The following is an 18,486-nucleotide window of genomic DNA, read 5'->3' as shown; positions in this document are numbered from 1 at the left end:
TGGCTTATTGCTAAAAGCAGCCAAGTCAGCAGGCTGTAAATTAGCCAGGTCAGCAGGCTTAGCTTAACCAAGGCAAGAGTTGCTGATACATGCATCTTAGAAGAGCAGGATGTTCTGGGGAGGGGTGGAAGCGGAACCCAGATCTCTGGAGTCTCAGTCCACTGCCGTACGCAGAAGCCGACACTTCCTCATCTCAGCCACTGGTATCCGTCACTAGCCCCCAGAGACGCAGGCAGGGCTGGGAGGCAGAGGTGTGGTGGAGTGCCTGTGACAGACCTGGGGCTGCTCTGGGACCACCTGTGAATGCTGCACGTGACCGGGTTATCGGGATGTTTGCTGGCTGGCTACAGGGCTGCTGGGAAACGGGAAGGCAAACCGGTGACGAGAAAGACAGCCCTCAATGCGCACCGAGGGGGTTGTGACAAGGACCCGGACCCGCTGGCTGCTTCTGGTGCACAGTGCGCTACCAGGCCAGGCAGGCAGCCTGCCTTAGCCCTGCCCCGCTCACTGGGAGCCACCCAAGGTAAGTCCACGCCCCAACCCCCTGCCCCAGCCCTGAGTCCACACCTGAACCCCAAGGCCCTCATCCCCGAACCCACCCCGGAGCCCAGACCCCCCCTGCACCGCAACCCCCTGCCCTGAGCTCCTTCCCACACGCTGAACCTTTCACCCCCTCCTGCACCCCAACCCCCTGCCCCCTCCCGCATTCCGAATCCCTCGGTCCCACCCCCAGCCTGGAGCCCCCTCCTGCACTCCAAACCCCTCATCCCCAGCCCCACCGCACAGCCCGCACCCCCAGCCAGAGCCCTCACCCCCTCCCGCACCCCAACTCCCTGCTGCAGCTCGGAGCCCCCTCCCGCACCCTGAACCCCTCATTTCTGTCCCCATCCTGGAGCCCACATGCCCAGTTATAGCCCTCACCCCCTCCCGCACCCCAACCCAGTGAAAGTGAGGGAGGATGGGGGAATGTGATGAGCGGGGGCGGGGCCTCGGGGCAGGGGCGGGGCTAAGATGTTAGTTTTTGTGCGACTAGAAAGGTGGCAATCCTGCGCCCTGAGGATGTAGAGGCTGGGGTGTCGAGCGAAGGAGCTGCAGTGAAATGAGCATGCTCAGAGTAAGAGGTCCTTTCGCCCACCCCAGTAGGAGAGCAAAGATGGCTGGCAGTGTCAAACCGATGGATGGACATCCATCGTTCATAGGGGAACCCAGTTATTTCATTTGCCATTGAGCGCTGTGGGAGGCCGGCAGAGTTGTAGCGGAGAGGCCAGCGTTATCTGCTGAGGCTCCAGGGTTAATGGGCAAGAAGCCCCCTGCCTGGCCTGGCCTTGCATCCCCAAGCCCCCTGCTGTCAGACCGATCTAGATCCCACTGAAACCTGGCCCTGGCTCCCCCGGTTCCACTCCTCAAACCGATCACAAGTGTGATCCAAACAGAAGGGCCGAAGGGATGGGTGGGAGAAAAGGTAGCAGGCTGCAGGGTGAATACACCAGGCTCATGGTAATTTAAGGGAGATGCCTTCTGCCACTGTGCAGCCCGGGCTGTGAATTCTGGAGGCAACGTGAGCAAAGCCAGGTGGGAGGAGGCTACGTGGCTTGGTATTTAACTGCCTCATCTTTTACCCACCTGCACCTCTCCACGGTACTGGGATCAGGCCAACTCAGGCCACAAAATGCAGGGCAGTGCTTTGGGAGATCTCTGCCCAGAGGCAGGGCTGCTTGGGGGGGCCCGGCTGATGTGCCGTGTCCTCTCCCAGAAGGTCAGGAGGAGGAGCCACTGCAGCAGACCAGATGGCATTTCAACACCTCGTGCGCTTACGAGATGCAGGAACTAAACTCCAAGGAAATCCGCCTTAGCAGCCTCCCTCAGAGGGCGCCACAAAGTCGGCTTGCAACATCACCGGTGCTGAGCACTGCGAAGTGCTGTATTCCCCTCCGCACCTACGTCCCTGACTCTTCCAGGGACGCTCGCTGCTCAGCCCCGATCCTCACCCCCGTGCCCGTCCCCGGTGCCTGCCCCCGATCCTCACCCTGCGCCCGTCCCCGGTGCCTGGCCCCGATCCTCACCCCCATCCCCTGCGCCCGTCCCTGGTGCCTGTCCCCGATCCTTACCCTGCGCCCGTCCCCAGTGCCTGTCCCCGATCCTCACCCCCTGCTCCACGCCCACCCCTGATCCTCACCCCCTCTCCACGCCCACCCCCCGGTGCCCGGCCCCGATCCTCACCCCACACCCGTCCCTAGTGCCTGGTGTCACTGCTGCTCCCACCCTTCCCCTGGAGGAGGAAAACACAGGACTGTTGCACAGGAATTCAATAAAAGTGCCAAGCCCTAGAGCGTGGTGAGGGTTGAACAGAGGGAATGAACAGAACAAGGCAATTATCAAGTGATCGGGTCCAGTCTCTGCTTTTGGTAGTCAGGTTTAGGACACCTGGAGCATGGGGTTGCACCCCTGATCATCTTGGCCAACAGCCATTGATAGACCTATCCTCCATGAACTTATCTAGTTCTTTTTTGAACCCAGTTATACTTTTGGCCTTCACAACATCTCCTGGCAAGGAGTTCCACAGGTTGACTGTGAGCTGTGTGTAGTACTTCCTTTTGTTTTAAACCTGCTGTCTAGTCATTTCATTGGGTGACCCCTGAGTTCTTGTGCCACGTGAAGGGGTAAAAAACACTTCCCTATTCACCGTCTTGACACCAGTCATGATTTTATAGACCTCTGTCATATTCTCCCCTCCTCGGGTCATATCTTTTCCAAGTTGAATATTTCCCTTTTGAAGTACCGGAGCTGGCGAGGGCGGTCGAAACGAGCAACAACTTGCAGGGCCCTTTGGAGCAAGGGGATCGGCTCTCGAGGATAGTGCCACAAACCAAGCACCAACCCCGTGATGATGCCGGTTCCTTTCCTTTCTGGAGACGCCGCAGCTCCTACACCAGCATGGTGCTCTGGGCAGCGGTTACCGTGTTCCTGGCAATATCGGAACAGCAACCTGCTTAAACCGCGCAGACCAGTTTGCTTAATCTCTGCCCTCTTGTTTCCACGGAGCAACCTCCTCTGAATGCTGCGTTTGTGCTTAGATCAGTAGGCTATAGCCGCCCACAGCACATGGTGGGTTATACACAAACGCCTCTTGCCATAGCTTAGCGACTAGGATGTATGTCCCGGGTTCCCAGCCTCAGGGTCAAGCACAGGAATCAAGGGTGCTGTCTACTCTGCCCGTCCCACGTTATAAAAAGGAAGGGGAGTCCAGGCTAGATGGGAGGAGAATCCCACCGGTGTGGAAAAGACAGAGAACCACCAGTACATGGAGACAACTGTTCCCAGTTAATGCACACAAATGGGGGAACAGGGTTCAGTCCTCAGCTGGACTCCACTGATCGGCAGACAATGTGGCCTCACACCAGTTGAGGAGCGGAGCCTAGAAGTCAGCATTTTCCAGGTCAAAATACCCTCAGCAGATGACTATCACTTCACCTCTCTGCCCCGGCTGTCCTGTCCATTTAGACAATAATCAGCAATCCATGCCCCAAAGAGCTTGCAATGTGTTTGTCCAACGGGGGCCCTGACGGTCCTACAGTAATACAAATAAACAACGACAGACAAAGAAGGATCTTCCAACGGTCTTAGATTAACCTCTCTCCAGGCCAACGCTCACATTAGACTGGACCCAAGCTTGGGGGCAGAGTAACACACCCGCCTACAAAAAATGAGCCAGGTTTTAAATGTAGACAGACCTGTTGGGAAGATTTAATTTTCAGGCAGAACTAAGTTCTGTCAGTTCGAAGCAATTCATCAGGGTTCACATCAACTCGAGGCACATAAAATCTATGCATTATTTCTAAGACATCATGGATACATTTTTAGCATGGCGGTCTGTTTTATATATACTTCCCCGTGCAATTATAAACACAACAGGCCCATGTATGCATGGTCCACTCTGGGTAAATACATACTATATGTGCAATGGTCACCTTGAGGGCACTTGCTCAGGGGAGAAGTGGAGGTGGGGGGCTATTACAGCTGTTCCCCACCTGACCCCCTGCCCTAATGTACACAGCTGCCTTTCACCACCCGAGCACTTTACGAACACACAACAGTAGTAAGCACAACTTACGGATGCTGCAACATCTTTAGTCTGTCTCCAGTCAGACATGAGCTTTGTTAAATAAAGACCCCTCTTACACAACCTATTTCAGGTCCTACTCCAGCCTTCTGGGGGAACCAAGGGGCAACACTGATCCTTGGCTGGGTGTTCGGCAGAGCAAACTGTACTGACATACTGCACAACCGTCGATGGCAAACGAAAGAGCTTCCTGAAAAACTGGGATAAGAAGTCTCGAGGCACAGAAAGTCATTCGCAAAAGGTACGTGCGGACGTTCCGGGCTAGCTTCTGATCTCATTCACCCTGCGATAAATCCAGAGTGACCCCCCATGTAGCTGTACAGAGATCAAAAGCTGGGTCTGAGTTTTTCAATGAGCTCACTCTGCCCTGGAGCTGCGGGGGGGGGGGGGGGCAGAGGGGGGGGGAAGAGACGGACGGATGGTAAATTTCCAGTGCAAGGAGACAAACCTGGGTTCCTCCCTTTGCCACCACCACAGCCTGAAGGGCTTCAGCCCCGCAGGACCACCTCAGCTGAGAGGCGTCCGGTCTCACAGGCCCAGCAGTCCCTTCGCTTTTCAGCAAGGTGGCCAGTTGTGGATGGCAACAGCTCTGAGCCGCTGCCAACCAGAGTCAAATGTGAAGCTGGTGTCACTGACGAAATACTTCCTCTGGCAATTCCACTCCATGGGACCAGCTGGCCCCCTAAGTACATGCAGCATAAAGAATTTATTGCAGACATGCACCCCACTGGCCAGTGTTGCAGGGCCCCTCTGTGTGCCCAATCCACAGACAACACGATTCTGTTACAGCCCCAGCTACAGATCTTTAGCTCAAGCTGCAGCAGCTTATGCTTTTAGCTCTGCAGATCCCTGGTTTGATCCCCGGTGCATCAGCCATGTCACTCGCACACATGTTGTCAAGCAAAGCGTTTTAGGGAAAATGCGGCTCTCCTTGACTTACCATCCCCGACCGGAATTGGAGCACTGAAAGCAAAGCATTTTCCCGTTCATTAGCCACGCCAACAGTGGCTGCAGGAAAAACAAAGGACCTCGGACCTCGGGTCGTGGCAGGTGAATTCACATTCAGGACGGGTTTTCACAGTGCATGAGGGAAACAAACACTGTTTAAAATTCTGCGTGTCCAACCCATTTTCTCCTCTCCCTTTCCCCAGTTGAAGGTCAGCGGCCCTCATTACCAAGCACCCTCTGATAAACTGTCATGCAGCGAAGAAAGTTCTCTGGTTTGTCCAGCCAGGAGCGAGAAATCCCAATTACACCTAATGAAGTGAAACTCGGCCAACGGCCAACAGCAAGGACAAAGGAAGCTTCGGTGGATGGAAATAGCCCCAGCGCTGTTTGTAATAACCTCACAGCTCTTGGCATAGGTCTGCAGCTACCGCACCAAGATTTTCCCAGCTGCTTGATCTCAAGCTGTGATTCTCAACCAGGGGCCCGGGGCCTCGAGCAGGTTTCGGGGGGGGGGGGGGCATCCAAGCATGGTCAGCATCAGATACACTGGGGCCCAGGGCAGAAAGCTGAAGTTCCACCGCATGGGGCTGAAGCCCAGGTCTCTGAGTCCCGCCACCCGGAGCTGACGCCTGAGCAATGTAGCTTCACGGGAGCCCCTGTGGCGTGGGGCCCCAGGCCATTGCCCTGCTTGCTACCCCCTAACGCCAGCCCTGGCTTGTATATGCACAAAACCAGTTATTGTGGCACAGGTGGGTCGTGGAGTTTTTATAGAATGGGCGAGTTGGGGTGGGGGGCTCAGAAAGGAAAAGACTCTAAAGGGCTCCCTCTAGTAGACATAGGCAGCAGGCTCTTCTCAATGCCACTAGCAGGAGACACTCAAATGTAGCAAGTGTTACATGCTCATTTCCACCATGTAAATTCCAGCCCCAGTCAATGCCCATCTTAAAGCTCAAGTAGAAATGAAATCAGTGTCTTAAATAGGAGGAGCTGATTACAGAAAAACTAACATAAAATCAGACACAAAGAGGCACCACCTCACAACTTGAGTTCCAACTTTGCCTCCCTTGTTTACCAGTGAACACACCCGGCCTGGAACTCAGTACTGCACCCACAGACATCTAGTGGCTGAATAATTTCCTGCAACTTAAATATACCATTGACAGAAATACAGCCACCATGTGGCTATGGACTATAAGTAAGGCTGCGAGTCTGTCACAGAGGTCACAGAAGTCGCCGATTCTGTGACTTTCCATGACCCTCTGTGACTTCTGCAGTGGCCGGTGCTGGCTCAGGGACTGCCCGAGCTGGGCAGCCCGTGGGTCAACAGCAGCAGTTTGAGTGTGCGAGAGGGGGCTCAGGGCTAGGGGCAGGGAGCTGGGGGACATGTTTACCTCAGGGTGGAGGGCCCACAGGCCCTGCCCCCGCAGCTCCCATTGGCTGCGATTCCTAGCCAATGGGAGCTGTGCAGCCGGCGCTTGTGGCGGGAGCAGTGCGAGGAGCCCCCTAGCTCCTCCTCCACCTAGGAGCTGCAGGGACACATAGAGCCAGGTAGGGACCCTGCCAGCCCCGCCAACCCTCCCACCCCCAGCACTAGCAGGAGTCCTGGGCCACCTCCCCCAGCCCATGCAGCACCCTTGGACCACCCCTACCACCCAAAATTTAGTCAGGGTGTGATGCATGACCAGAAAGGTTAAGCATCCTGCAGGATAAATGACTCATATTCAACCCTTAAAAACATATTGGTAGATAATGTTTGTGGTTTTGTGTGTTTACATATGTATTGGTAGAGGTCAATAATGTAATCGAACAGTCCCTGTCTATGCTGTATTCTGTTAATTCAGAGATCAAAAGGACATCTTAACATTTAAATGAACTGTAAACATAGGATATCACTGCATTCATTTCTCTTTGAAATGTACAGCAAATCAGCTGCGAATGATGGAAAAGCAGGCAATTGCCTTATGTTAATCTGTGTGGATAATTACCAGCGATGCTTAGGAAATGGTCCACTTCCAAGTCCCCATGAGGCTTATTGTTTGCCTAAGGACTCCAAGCTGTCACAAGAGACCTGAAACTGTATAAAAGACCCTTGGGTCCTGATCCTGTCATCTCAGACCTGCTTGATGCTTCATGCAGGGGAAGCCTAAGCCCTAAGGACTGAGATCCCAGTCCTGACTGGACCACCTTGAATACAAACAATGGACTATAACCTATGAACTATTTCTGAAAGACCTCTTCGTGTCTACAAAGCTCTCCAACTCTGCTATGAATCTGAATCTCAAGAACTGTACGTATGTCTGTATGTATACTGATCTTTTAACCAATACTGTCTCTCTTTTCCTTTAAAATAAATTTTAGATTAGTTAATAAGAATTGGCTGTAAGCATGTATTTGGATAAGATCTGAAATATTCATTAACCTGGGAGGTAAAGTGTCCGATCCTTTGGGATTGGTAGAACTTTCTTACATAATGAATAAGATTTTCATTAATCCTCATCATATTTGACATGTGTACCTGGATGGAGGCCTGTGGCTGGATCACTATAAGGAAACCGTGTTGTTTGGACTTTTGAATAACCAGTGAGGTAATAAGGAAGCTGTTTTATGCTGGCTTGGTAAATCGAAGTACTGGAATATCCACCAGTTTGGGGGATTGTCTGCCCCATTCTTTGCAGTTCATCCTAATTGAGTGACCTCAGTTGGCCCCCCCAGGACCCCAGTCACATGGGAGTATATAGTAAAAGTCATGGACCATGAATTTTTGTTTACTGCCCGTGACCTGTCCATGACTTTTACTAATAATACCCGTGACTAAAATGTAGCCTTAACTATGAGCCTTTCATGTCTAGAGACCTAGGTTCAAATTTGGATCAAGTCACTAGGGAGAACTGGCGATGGGTAGAACTGGTCAAACACCACAACGTTCTCACTGTGAGTATTTGTGGTGAACGGCATCCCTGCCCCTTTGGATTGATCCTTCCCCAGAAGATGAAAACCGCCCAGCCCAGCTCAAAGATGGAAGAGGCACAAGGAGCTCTTCACCTGTGATCCTCAAGGCGAGGCTCATTGACTGAAGTTCAGCAAGGCATTTCAGAGGACCGTGACCTGCTCGCGGACAGGGCAGACAGCATTCACTGAATAAACCCGTCCTTCAGATGACAGACTGCGGAGCAGAGCGGGGCATAACGAAGGCAGGCATGGCACAGACAACTCTGCACAGCTCTGCGCTGGCCCAGGACACGCCTTGTGATTCCATACTGCCCTTTCCATAGGAAAGGCAGCCCACTGTACAACACCGAACAAGGCAGAGACACCCCTCCTCTGGATCTAGAGTCGCATGCAGGCTAGCTCAGCGCTCTACTTGCTTTACCTAGATCTCTGCCAAGGGTGACTGGCACGGCAGCATGGTCAAAATACCAGGCATGGTAAGGGGAGACGAAACAGGAGAGCCACTAGACACCCTCCCCTCTGAACAGCCAGATGGAAGGGGGCAGATCCCATACCAGGATAGAGCTGGCCACAGAAAATCCTGGTGCAGGTCCTGACACTGCCCACTTGCCAAGGACAGAGAGTTGCAATGTCATAATGGCTGCCTCTTGATGCAATATCCCAACGCACGCGTTATAATGATGCAACATCAGGAGGACACTCTGCATGCCTCAGATCAGGCATCTGAGGACAAGCCCTAGCCCTTCCCCACTTCACAGGGGTGTTGCGAGGATGAATATGGTAAGGATCATGAGATGCTCATGAGAGAGAGGACTTTCATCCTCTGACAGGCCTGTCAACCCAGCGCGCTGTCGTCACCTTTTAAGGAGTCTCGGTATTTGTAACCGTTGCTGGCTGTTTTCCAGAGAAACTCAACCCAGATGTGTATTTGGAAACCTTACAGGAGGCTAGTAGAACTGTATTCTTCGGGGAGTGGGTAGAAATCCCATGGAAACAGGCTGCAAAGCCCTGATTGATGGCAACCTGTCAAAAGTTAATTTAGGGCAATTCCCTCTGCAGCCACTTCCAGGTCCAGCTGAGTCTTTGGGTTAACGGCGATAGCTTTAAAAATAAAGAGTGAGCAGCCAGCTATACGAACACGGTTCCCTGTGTCGGCGTGCAAACCGGGCTTGATCCGCCACTGCCCTGCCCTGCGTGTGGTTGCTTACATGGATGCAAAGTAGGTGCAAAATGCTGCCATCCTGTTTCAGGAGTGGCTTTACTCGCTTGGCACCGGGGTAAATGGCTGCAAGGAGGCAGGGCACAGCTGAATTTAGTCCTTTATTCACCTGCAAACGTTTACTCCTGCAGAGCCCAGCCGGCTACGGCAGAGCGAGCTGGATTCTGTGCTGTGCCCAGGGCATCGCCAACAGAACGGCCGGCTCGGTTTCTATCACAGAAGCATCACTGCTGCTGAGGCAAGCCAGCTGGGCTTGCCAATCCCAAGGAGTTCGCAGCCTTAATAGTCAGGACTAGAAAAATCTAATAAGGACACCCCTTCATGTCACTCCTCAGAGGCTAATCCTCCTTTAAATCCATCACGTTCTCTGTGGGCCTCTCAGGCGCAGCATGATCCTGCAGCGCCATATGGGGCATTGCTACCACCCTTTGCTCCCAGCCACCACCGCGACTTCGCACTGCTGAGCCATGCCCTCTCAACGCAGGGCTCGCTCATCGAGTTCAGGGAGATGGCAAGGAAGAAAGGAAACCAACATTCAAATCAGCAAAACGGCGTAATGCTCCAGCCCGCTTCAGATCTACACAAGCCCTTTTGCTAACCTGGCTCGAAATCCCCGCACGAGACACAAGCCAGGCAGACAGACGCCAGAGGATTGGAGATACTAAGCCGGTCCTTGAGAGAGTTCGGCCACGGGTAGGTCACGCTGTGTCGAGCTGAGTAAACCCCAGCAGAGGTCCCAGCCAGGAAACGAACAGACCTTATGCCCAGAGAGAGATTTCTCCTTTATCACGGCCTGGCGGAGAGGAGAACGAACCAGGCTGGTTCTTTTGGCTCGGGTGCATTATGTAACTGCACACGGGTTGCGATCAAGCAGAGGTTTTGGCTCACCCCCATCCGAGCTATACTCAATGTTTTTTAAAGATTAAGTCAGCGGGGGGGAGAGGCTGCGTGTGCTTGGCCTCTCTGACAGACAGGGTCTCTTTAGTCAGGTGCCTAAATATGGAGGTAAGTGCCTCAGTTTAAGCCCCTACATTTGACGATGTTGGCCTTAGCAACCGATTTCTAATCTGAGGTGCAATAGCCCCAGGGGACCACAACTGAGCTTAGGGCCCCATTGTGCTGCGTGCTGTGCAAAGACAGCGGGAGAGTCCCTACTCCAAAGAGCTTATGTAACCCATGCCTGCCTGGTGTGCTGCTCTGCCCCCCTTTAGAGAGTCTAGGGGCCTTTGAGCTCAGCCAGTAGAGACTCACACGCTATGCTTCAGAAGTCTCAGGTTCGATCCCGCCCGCCGATGACCAGGGTCGGCTGGCGTTACGCTTATAGTCATAGACAAGGCAGACCACGGGTAGATTGTTATTCCCCACTTTGCAGATGGGAAACTTAGGCACAGAGAGGCTCGGTGACATGGCCAAGTTCACAAACGGAGTCTGTGGCAGAGCAGGGAATTGAACCCAGGTGTCCTGAGTCCCAGTTTGGTGCCTTAACCGAGTGGTTCTCAACCGGAGGTTCGCACATCCCTGGGTCCGCAGGGGTCTTCCAGGGGGTACAACAACTTATGCCGACATTTTCCTAGTTTTACAACAGGCTACATAGAAAGCACCAGCAAAGTCAGAACAAACTAAAATTTCATACAGACACTGACTATTTATACTGTTCTATATCCCACACACTGAAATGTAAGTACAATACTTATATTCCAATTGATTTATTGTATAATTATATTGTAAAAGTGAGAAAGTCAGCAATTGTTCAGGAACCGTGGGCAGGGACACGTTTGTATTTTTGTGTCCGATCTTGCAAGCAAGCCGTTTTTAAGTGAGGTGAAACATGGGGGTAAGCAAGACAAATCAGGCTCCCGAAAGGGGTGCAGTCGTCTGGAAAGATTGAAAGCCACTGCCTTAACCCCTCCTCCCTCCAACAAAAACAGTTGCATAATCTGAAAGTCAGAGAGACGTGACGTTAGCCAGAGATTTCATGGCTGGAACCATTGCACCAGTGAGACCCTGCAACCTAAACAGATTTATAAAACTGCTTGGCTTTGCGGGGGAAAAATTCCAGCCAGTCTGACACCCTGATCTGCCAGCAACACGGGTTTACACAGCCTTCCACTTCAGCCCTTCCCCTCTCCTCTGGGCAGCCAAATGGGGTTTCTTTAACACAATCACACACGTAGCAATGATCAAGCTGCAGTAACAACAACAAACCTAATTTTCTTCCCCCACAGACTGAGTTCTCCTCTCAGGCTATCGAACTGCATTGACTTCTCCAGAGCGATTCCCGACTTATCCGGGCCCAAGGGTGGGCGGAATCAGGCCCTCTGGGCATCCTCATTCAAATACAACACAGATAAGGACACTGCTAATGCAGAAACCGGACCCAAGAACATTCCACCTGAGACTCCACCCATGTCATGCAACAAACAGCAGCATCGGACTCGGTTTGCAATCTCTACAAATATTTATACATTTGCAACTCACCAAGCACCCTGGCTAGAAACGTGCTCCTGTTTTTAAGTGACTCCATGAAAAGAGAAGGGTTTTGCTGCAGTTTTCTTTGACCTTACGGTCAGGATTTATGGGTTCTCCATAGACCAAGAGCAGCCATGTATTTCCAAGTGTAGCGGGGTGGTCACCTGCTCCTGCCCTGAAGGGCTTAAAACAACCCTGGGAGAGGGCTGGGGCAGGGGAAAAGCTGGGCTGATTGGCGGAGCAGCCGCAGCTGGGGCCATGCCCCAACCAGATGCAGCTGGCCCTATAAAGGCGGAGGGAGAAGTGCCTGGCTGCTGGGGAGTGTACCATAGTACCTGGAGTGGAGCAGGGTTGGAGGAAGGCCTGGGGAGCTCCGACCTGGAAACCCCCCAGGCTGCAGGCCTAGAAGAAGGCCAAATAGGTACTGGGGTTGCAGTGGGAAGCCAAAGGTAGGCAAAGGCAGCAGGTCCAAACCCCTCTTGCCTACGATGAGTGGCGTTTACACTGCAGTGGGCCCCAGGGAATGGGGGCTAGTTGATGACTGGCAGTGGCCATAGACTGAGGTGAGGTGGGGATTCCTCAGGGAGGGGAGACCCAGATCTTTGGGGGTACTGCCAGGGGGCAGCACCCTGGGTAAAAGGGGCACTGGGGTCTAGGAGGGACTTGGGGCCCAGCGGCAAATGGGACCGTGGCCTGCAGAGGGTGCTCTGGGGGCTGGAATACTAATTCCCTGGACAACCAGCAGGAGGCACTGCAGGGGTGAGTCCCAGACCAAGTCAGAACAAGTTTCATTATCAACTGAATAGCAACTGACCAAGAAAGAACGAATATAAAGCCTTCCGGTGAGAGCACAGTGTGTACCCCTCCCTCTATAACAATCTGCATGGAGCTGATTCAGATTTAAAGTTGCAAGACACAGGAAACTAAAGCAGGACAGATACACAACTAATTACACCAGAAATGAGTTTGGAAGTCACTTTGGGAAGGGGGAAAGAAAACAGTAAGTGACAGCGAGGACTCTAAGCTAGGGAGAAACATACCACCTTCCCTCTGCCGTCAGTGGGTCCTTGAAAGGAAATCCTACACCTCTCATAGGGGCATATCTGTTAAGACCATACAGCTCCTGATGTTCCTTTCTGTGGTCCCCCACAGCTGCAATAACAAGATGTTATCCAGCATTTTCCAGCTATAGATCTCAAAAGAGCTTTACCAAGGTGACAGCATTACACTGCATGCCCTATCCTACCCACTGACCAGTTGTCTTGCTGGGGGCTGGGCATTCAGCCTGTCTTTTGGCTCCCCAGGGTAGCATGCTATGGGGCTTTTTCTCCCCTACCTCCCTACCAGCTCTTGCACCCGATCGCCTGCAGAAGTGGAGGGGCGCTTAGCCCCGGGCTCGCTCGCAGTGCTGCCAGCTTCTGTTTGTCACTGGTACAAATTCGGACACGCTCTGCTGAGCTGTATGGCCCACGTAAATGATCCCATTCATTCAGCCTTTGATGCTCTGGCCAGCCTGGCTCAGAGGAGCGACGGGCTCGGTGCATACGTTGCAACATGCTCGGAACAAAACCGACCGCGTCCCCCCTCCCAGATCCGAGCCCCCCAAACTTTGAGCCGATCTGATCTCTGGGGCTGGCGTGCATCTCCACTGGGACACTGAGGGAGCTCTTGGGTCTGCCATCCCTCATGCCCCGGCAGAGGTAACCCCACTTCCCAGCGGAAAACTGCAGCCCAAGCATCCAGAGGGCCCTGGATGACTTAATTCCCCCGGTGTCAAGGAAGCCCCAGTCTCTTCTGCCGAGGATTGGGAGGCAGGACTACCTGGCAAATACCACAGAACCGGGGGTCCACAACAGTGCTAGCCGCGCCGTCCTGCCCCAGCTTTGGTGGCTATTCAAAGTCACCTGTGATGCCAGCCAGTGGCCCAAAGCCAGCTTGCTCCATGAGCCAAACCTGCCAGAACCGGATCTCATGCAGGCCAGTGTAAATCAGGAGCCAGCAGAGTCCTACCCCGTGATCAGGATCGAGGCCTCTAACAGGCCCTGACTGTGAGACCCCAGGCACGCTTGCAGGACTCCGTGCCAATATCCAATCCCATCCCCCCCCCCCCCACCCCAGCACAGCAAACTCCCAGCCGGCTTGCGTCGCGCCGACTTGCCCTTGAGTCTCTGCTGCTGGTTAGGAGCCGCGTGCCCGGCTGGGCTCAAACATCCAGAGCCACATGTCCAGCCGGCCCCTGCTTTCTACATGCAAAGACGAGCTTGGAGGAGGTGTCTTGTAGGCACCTCTCTACCCTCCGGAGGCGTGCTTGACGGAGCAACCGCTTTGTGGGGGCATGGGCCAGTTTTGCCCCATAGAGCCCACGGGGTTTGAGGCCCAGCTGCCTGACCTCTCGCCACGTGGAGACCGTGGGAGCTGTCTGAACATAGCCCTGCCCCCAAAGAGGAAGGGGTGCGTGGGCAGGGGGTCCTCCCATTCCCTGGGAGATGGGCTCTCAGGGCGGCGCGGCTGACCTTAGCCCGGGGCCTCGAGAGTGGCTCCCCACAACATCCGCCCCTTGGTCTAAGGAGTTTTGAGAGGCCGGTACCCGGGGGGAGAGGAACACACTCATCAAACAGACGCTCCCCGCCCACCCCCCATCCTCAGCTGGTACTCACCCCACAGCTGGCTGGTGGGGGTGGGGGGCACAGGCCTGGGCCGAGCCTTGAGAGCGGTGGCCACAATCCTCACAGGGCCCAGGTACTCCACGTAGGTGCCCGGGAAGTCGCCCCGCTCCTTGGTGCGCTCGTTGAAGCCGTTCAGCCAGCCCTTGGGGCTCCTCTCGTCCCCCTCCTTGTAGTCGGCCGTGCCCAGCAGTCCCGCCTTGCTGACAGTGACCAGGTCCCCGGGGCACAGCGCCAGGTCCTCCTCCCGGTCCTTCTTATACTCGTAGAGCGCCCGGTACTGCAGCCCATCCGACGAGGCCATGGCAGGAAGTTGGTGGCAAGGGGTCACTCACACGCCAGGGGCTCTCCACCAGTCCCAGCAGGCACTGGGAGGTGCTGAGAGAGCGCGATGGACTGGGATCAGAGGTGGGTGGTGGGGGGCAGAGGGAGAAGGTCGGTAGAGCTGCTCCCAGAACTTCTAACACTCCCCCTGGGCACCCCCAGAGTCGCAGCTCCGGCTGCCAGCCTCCCACTCCGGGAGCGCGGGGATCGGAGGCAGCCCCAAGGGGTCAAGAGCATGCTGCCATCAGGCCAGCCATCCGTAATAATCCCAGTGCCATCCGCTGTGAGTGCAGGGAGGAGATTGCAGTTACCTGTCTCTCCCCCAGCTCGGGTTTAATCTAACATTTCCCGCGACGCCCGCCAGCCCGGACGCCCTCTGTCTTCCCGGACGACGCTGCTTGGGATCCTGTCCTGTCAGCAATTGCCTGCTTGGTCAGTCCCTGCGGGAGAGAGAGAGCGCGAGCGTATTAATGCTTAAATCATCACCACCTCGATGCACCGACGGAGCCCAGCTTCCCACCCAAAATGCCACGCCGGGACCGAGGGAGTCACGGGCGTCTTGGCCAGGTCCCGCGTCCGCAGGGATCAGGCACCGCAGGCAAGAAAAGCGGGGCCGAGTGGCGGCAAAGGAGGAGAAACTGGGCACGGTGCCCTCTCTCCATAGGCCAGTCGTTAATACGCCTCTCCCTGCGCACAACGCTCCTCCAGAGGGCAGCTGGAGATCCGTGCCAGGAACTGGTTCAATACGCGGAGATGGGGAATTTTTTGAGGGAGCAGGGGTACATTTCAAAAATCGCTTCAGGGATATAACTGCCCGAGGAACACCAAACCCACGCAAAGTCAAAGCGACGTGATTCCACGCAGCATTCAGCGACGACCCAGGCATGTAGGAGAGAAGCCCGCTTGGCTCCTGTTTGTCAGCGCCCGTCAGTCATTCGCCTCCCCTTCACTCTGCTGCCCACCGCCACCAACGTCCACAGCTCTTAGGAGCAGAAAATAGCTAGCCACAGGGAGAGACAGCTGCTTCCCCCCACCTCGAACACACACACACACAGATCCGCTCCCTACCCTCGCCTGCCCATGCCACCGGCATGCCTCTACCAGCGCAGCCCGCGTCCGGCTGCAACAACTTAGCCGTGGTGCCGCAACTCCTAAGAAAGTGCATGCCTCTTACCACTCGGTGCCAGGCGTGTCCCGGCTCTGTCTGCCGCCTGCAGCTGCCCGGGGCTCCCTGCCAGCCGGGGAGAGCAGGGAAAGATGGGCTTAGGAAGCTGCCAAGTCTCTGCCCGCGCCCCCAGCCTCCCCTTTCTGGGGGGGGAAGAGATTCCGAGGCACGGTCCTCCGTGCAGCGCTCACACTCCCCCGGCCCCCCGCCCCCAGACCCCCTTATGATCCTGCACTGCCGCACAGTATTTATAGGGTGATGTCAGTAGACACACCTCCTCGCTGGCTGTGATATATAGGTCTCCTTGCTGCTGCGGCAGAAGGGAGCCAGGCGTGGGGAGGGAGCCTGGGAAGGAGAGAGTGAATAAGCCGCAAGCAGAGAGAGAGTAAAAGTGAAGAGGATGTGAAAAGCAAGCGGGAACGGCATGGCTCGGGGTTTGAGGAGGAGCGTTGGGCCCAGTTGGAGGGTAAAAATAGACAAGGCCGAGGGAGGGGAGGGAAAGATGCATTGAAGGGAGAGGGAGCAGCAAATTCAAATAGCGGGAGGGATGGGAAAGGAGGAGAGAAAACTGACCCTGGGGTGGGAGGGGAGATGAAGCGAAAGGAGCTGATCCAGAGAGAAAGGTCAGGCCCAGGTAGATGAGGCAGGGGAGGGGATTAGCTGGGGATTACCCAAATCCTGTTAGACGAATTGCTTCACTGGGGCTGCTCTGGAATAGCCCTGGGAGCTAATCCCGGCTGGGCAATGCTGGGCCGGGCTGAGCTGCGGTGTCTCCCAGGGGACGGCCACTGCATGTCGGTGTATATTGTCCAAGGAGTTTTATTTTGTAAATCCTCTCTCCCCCCCACACACATCCCCGACCCTTTCGGAGCCAGTTCCTGAAAAGAGGCAGGATCTGGTTGTCTCAGATGCCCGGTGGCAGCAACGCCATAAGGCCACTGGGCTCAGAAACAGAGCCAGAGGCGGGGGAACCAACAGACAACAAGATGGTTGAGTTTAGCCAGGTTCCTTCGGGTCATGCTCGCATGGACCAATAGCTGGTGGGTTCTCGTGGTCACCATCTGAGGGTAGAAGTCACGGTGATCGGAGAGGTGTGGGCAGCCCATGGGCCCGAACTACAGTACGCCATGCAGGGAAAGCTCTGGGGGGGAGTCTGAAACCCTCCTTCAAACCTACCGAGAGGCTCCAACGGAGATCAGGACCCCATTGTGCCAGGCACTGTCCACAGACATGGTCAGGGGCAGTCCCCGCCCCTAGGGTGTGAACGGACAAGACAGACCAAGGGTGGCAGGGGAAACTGAGGCTTGCGGAGAGGACATGCCTCATGGGAGGGTTAGAGGCACAGCCACATGATAGATGTTAGTCAGGTGGCTCAGTGAACGACTGGAAGGTGCTCGGCTACCCTAGCAACGAGGGCGGCATGAAAACCTATGCAGAATAGAACCCAGGCGTCCTGAGTTCCACTCAGCGCCCTGGCTGTTGGACCTTTCTCTGAGGAGTGTTATAACTAGGCAGACGAAGGGCTGGGACTTCTGCTAAACGCCAGTCGTTTTATTGCCCCTCACCCCCCAGATCACCCCCTCTTCCCCCACTGGTCACTTTGACCCACCTGACACCGTGGCTACATCTACACCACCGGTTAAGCTGTGACTCCAGCCCAGGGAGGCACACACCCGTGGGAGCTGTAACCGAGACTAGTAGGGATGCGGTGACAGAAGCCTGAGCAGGGCCTAGCCGTCCCCGTACAAACCCAGCTATGCACTTGGGTTGCCCACCCGGGCATCTTCATTGCTATTGTTACCCGTGCTAGCTAGGTTAAAGCCAACGGTTGGTTAACTAAGGGACTGGTTCTTGACTGGGGCTCTGGGGGGCCGCGAGGAGGTTTCAGGGGGTCTGCCAAGGACCGGGTGGAACGCCACCTCCACCCCCTGACTCCCCTCAGCGGGGCCACGCAGCCTGCCTGGGTTGGCGGGAGAGGGGGGCGACCAAAAATTGCACCACTGCAGCAGAGAGCTCTCCCCCTGCTCTCAGAAAGGGTTGCCTCCCAGCCCCTGACCCCACGAGCAGGCAGCAGCTAGCCAAGGAGACACGCCACTGCTCTGCCCTGCTACATCAGCACTTCAGGAAGCAGGGCCAAACGGAAGGCAGAAATCTGGGTGGGGTGACGACACGTAACCCTATGCAGAGCAAAAGAGGGGAGTGCGGGAAACGCCCCGAGGCTCAGACGTCACTCACATTGCTTCTTAAGCAACCGGTTTATAGCATGTGAAACAGGCAGGGGGAAACTGAGGCAGAGGTAAGCCCTCGTTCACCAGATACCTGGGTCGCACCCCCGTGCCGTGTGTTTATATCAAGGCCCGGATCGCAAAGTACTTAAACATGCTTAACTTTAAGCGCACACTTAAGTGCAATTGAAGTCAGTGGGATCTAAGCATGTTCTGGAACGTGTCCTTCAGGGCTTTGCCGAATTCATGCCCTAATGCCCACTGCCTATTGGACTCCGCAAACACAGGCAGGCATGCTGACGGTGCCAGTTTCAACGTTGCCAACCAGTAGCGAGGGTGGAGAGAGAGGTGGGGAGATTAGCACAGGCTGACCAGAGGCGAAGGGTCAATACCGGAGTCATGAA

At 55.0% G+C, this 18,486-nt stretch overlaps 1 protein-coding gene and 1 long non-coding RNA gene across 2 annotated transcripts in view; one reads left to right on the top strand and one right to left on the bottom strand.

The window, feature by feature from the left end:
- PIK3R3 (phosphoinositide-3-kinase regulatory subunit 3) overlaps positions 1-16,006 on the bottom strand; it is a 356,230-nt gene extending 340,224 nt beyond the window's left edge. Inside the window, exons 1-2 of the mRNA XM_048859835.2 lie at positions 15,867-16,006; positions 14,363-15,132 (exon numbers count right to left, since the gene is read on the bottom strand). Of these exons, the coding sequence (XP_048715792.2) occupies positions 14,363-14,672 (310 nt within the window). The 5' untranslated portion in view covers positions 14,673-15,132; positions 15,867-16,006. The remainder of the gene's footprint in view (positions 1-14,362; positions 15,133-15,866) is intronic.
- Positions 168-5,538, top strand: LOC125640831 (uncharacterized). Its single transcript, XR_007357916.2, has 3 exons — positions 168-523; positions 4,194-4,361; positions 5,272-5,538. It is a non-coding gene; the product is annotated as an uncharacterized LOC125640831 (long non-coding RNA).
- Positions 16,007-18,486: the final 2,480 nt, after the last annotated feature.

The sequence above is a fragment of the Caretta caretta genome, chromosome 8, assembly GCF_965140235.1.
Source record: "Caretta caretta isolate rCarCar2 chromosome 8, rCarCar1.hap1, whole genome shotgun sequence".
Lineage (NCBI taxonomy): Eukaryota > Metazoa > Chordata > Testudines > Cheloniidae > Caretta > Caretta caretta.
This window is presented reverse-complemented; position numbering and strand designations above follow the sequence as displayed.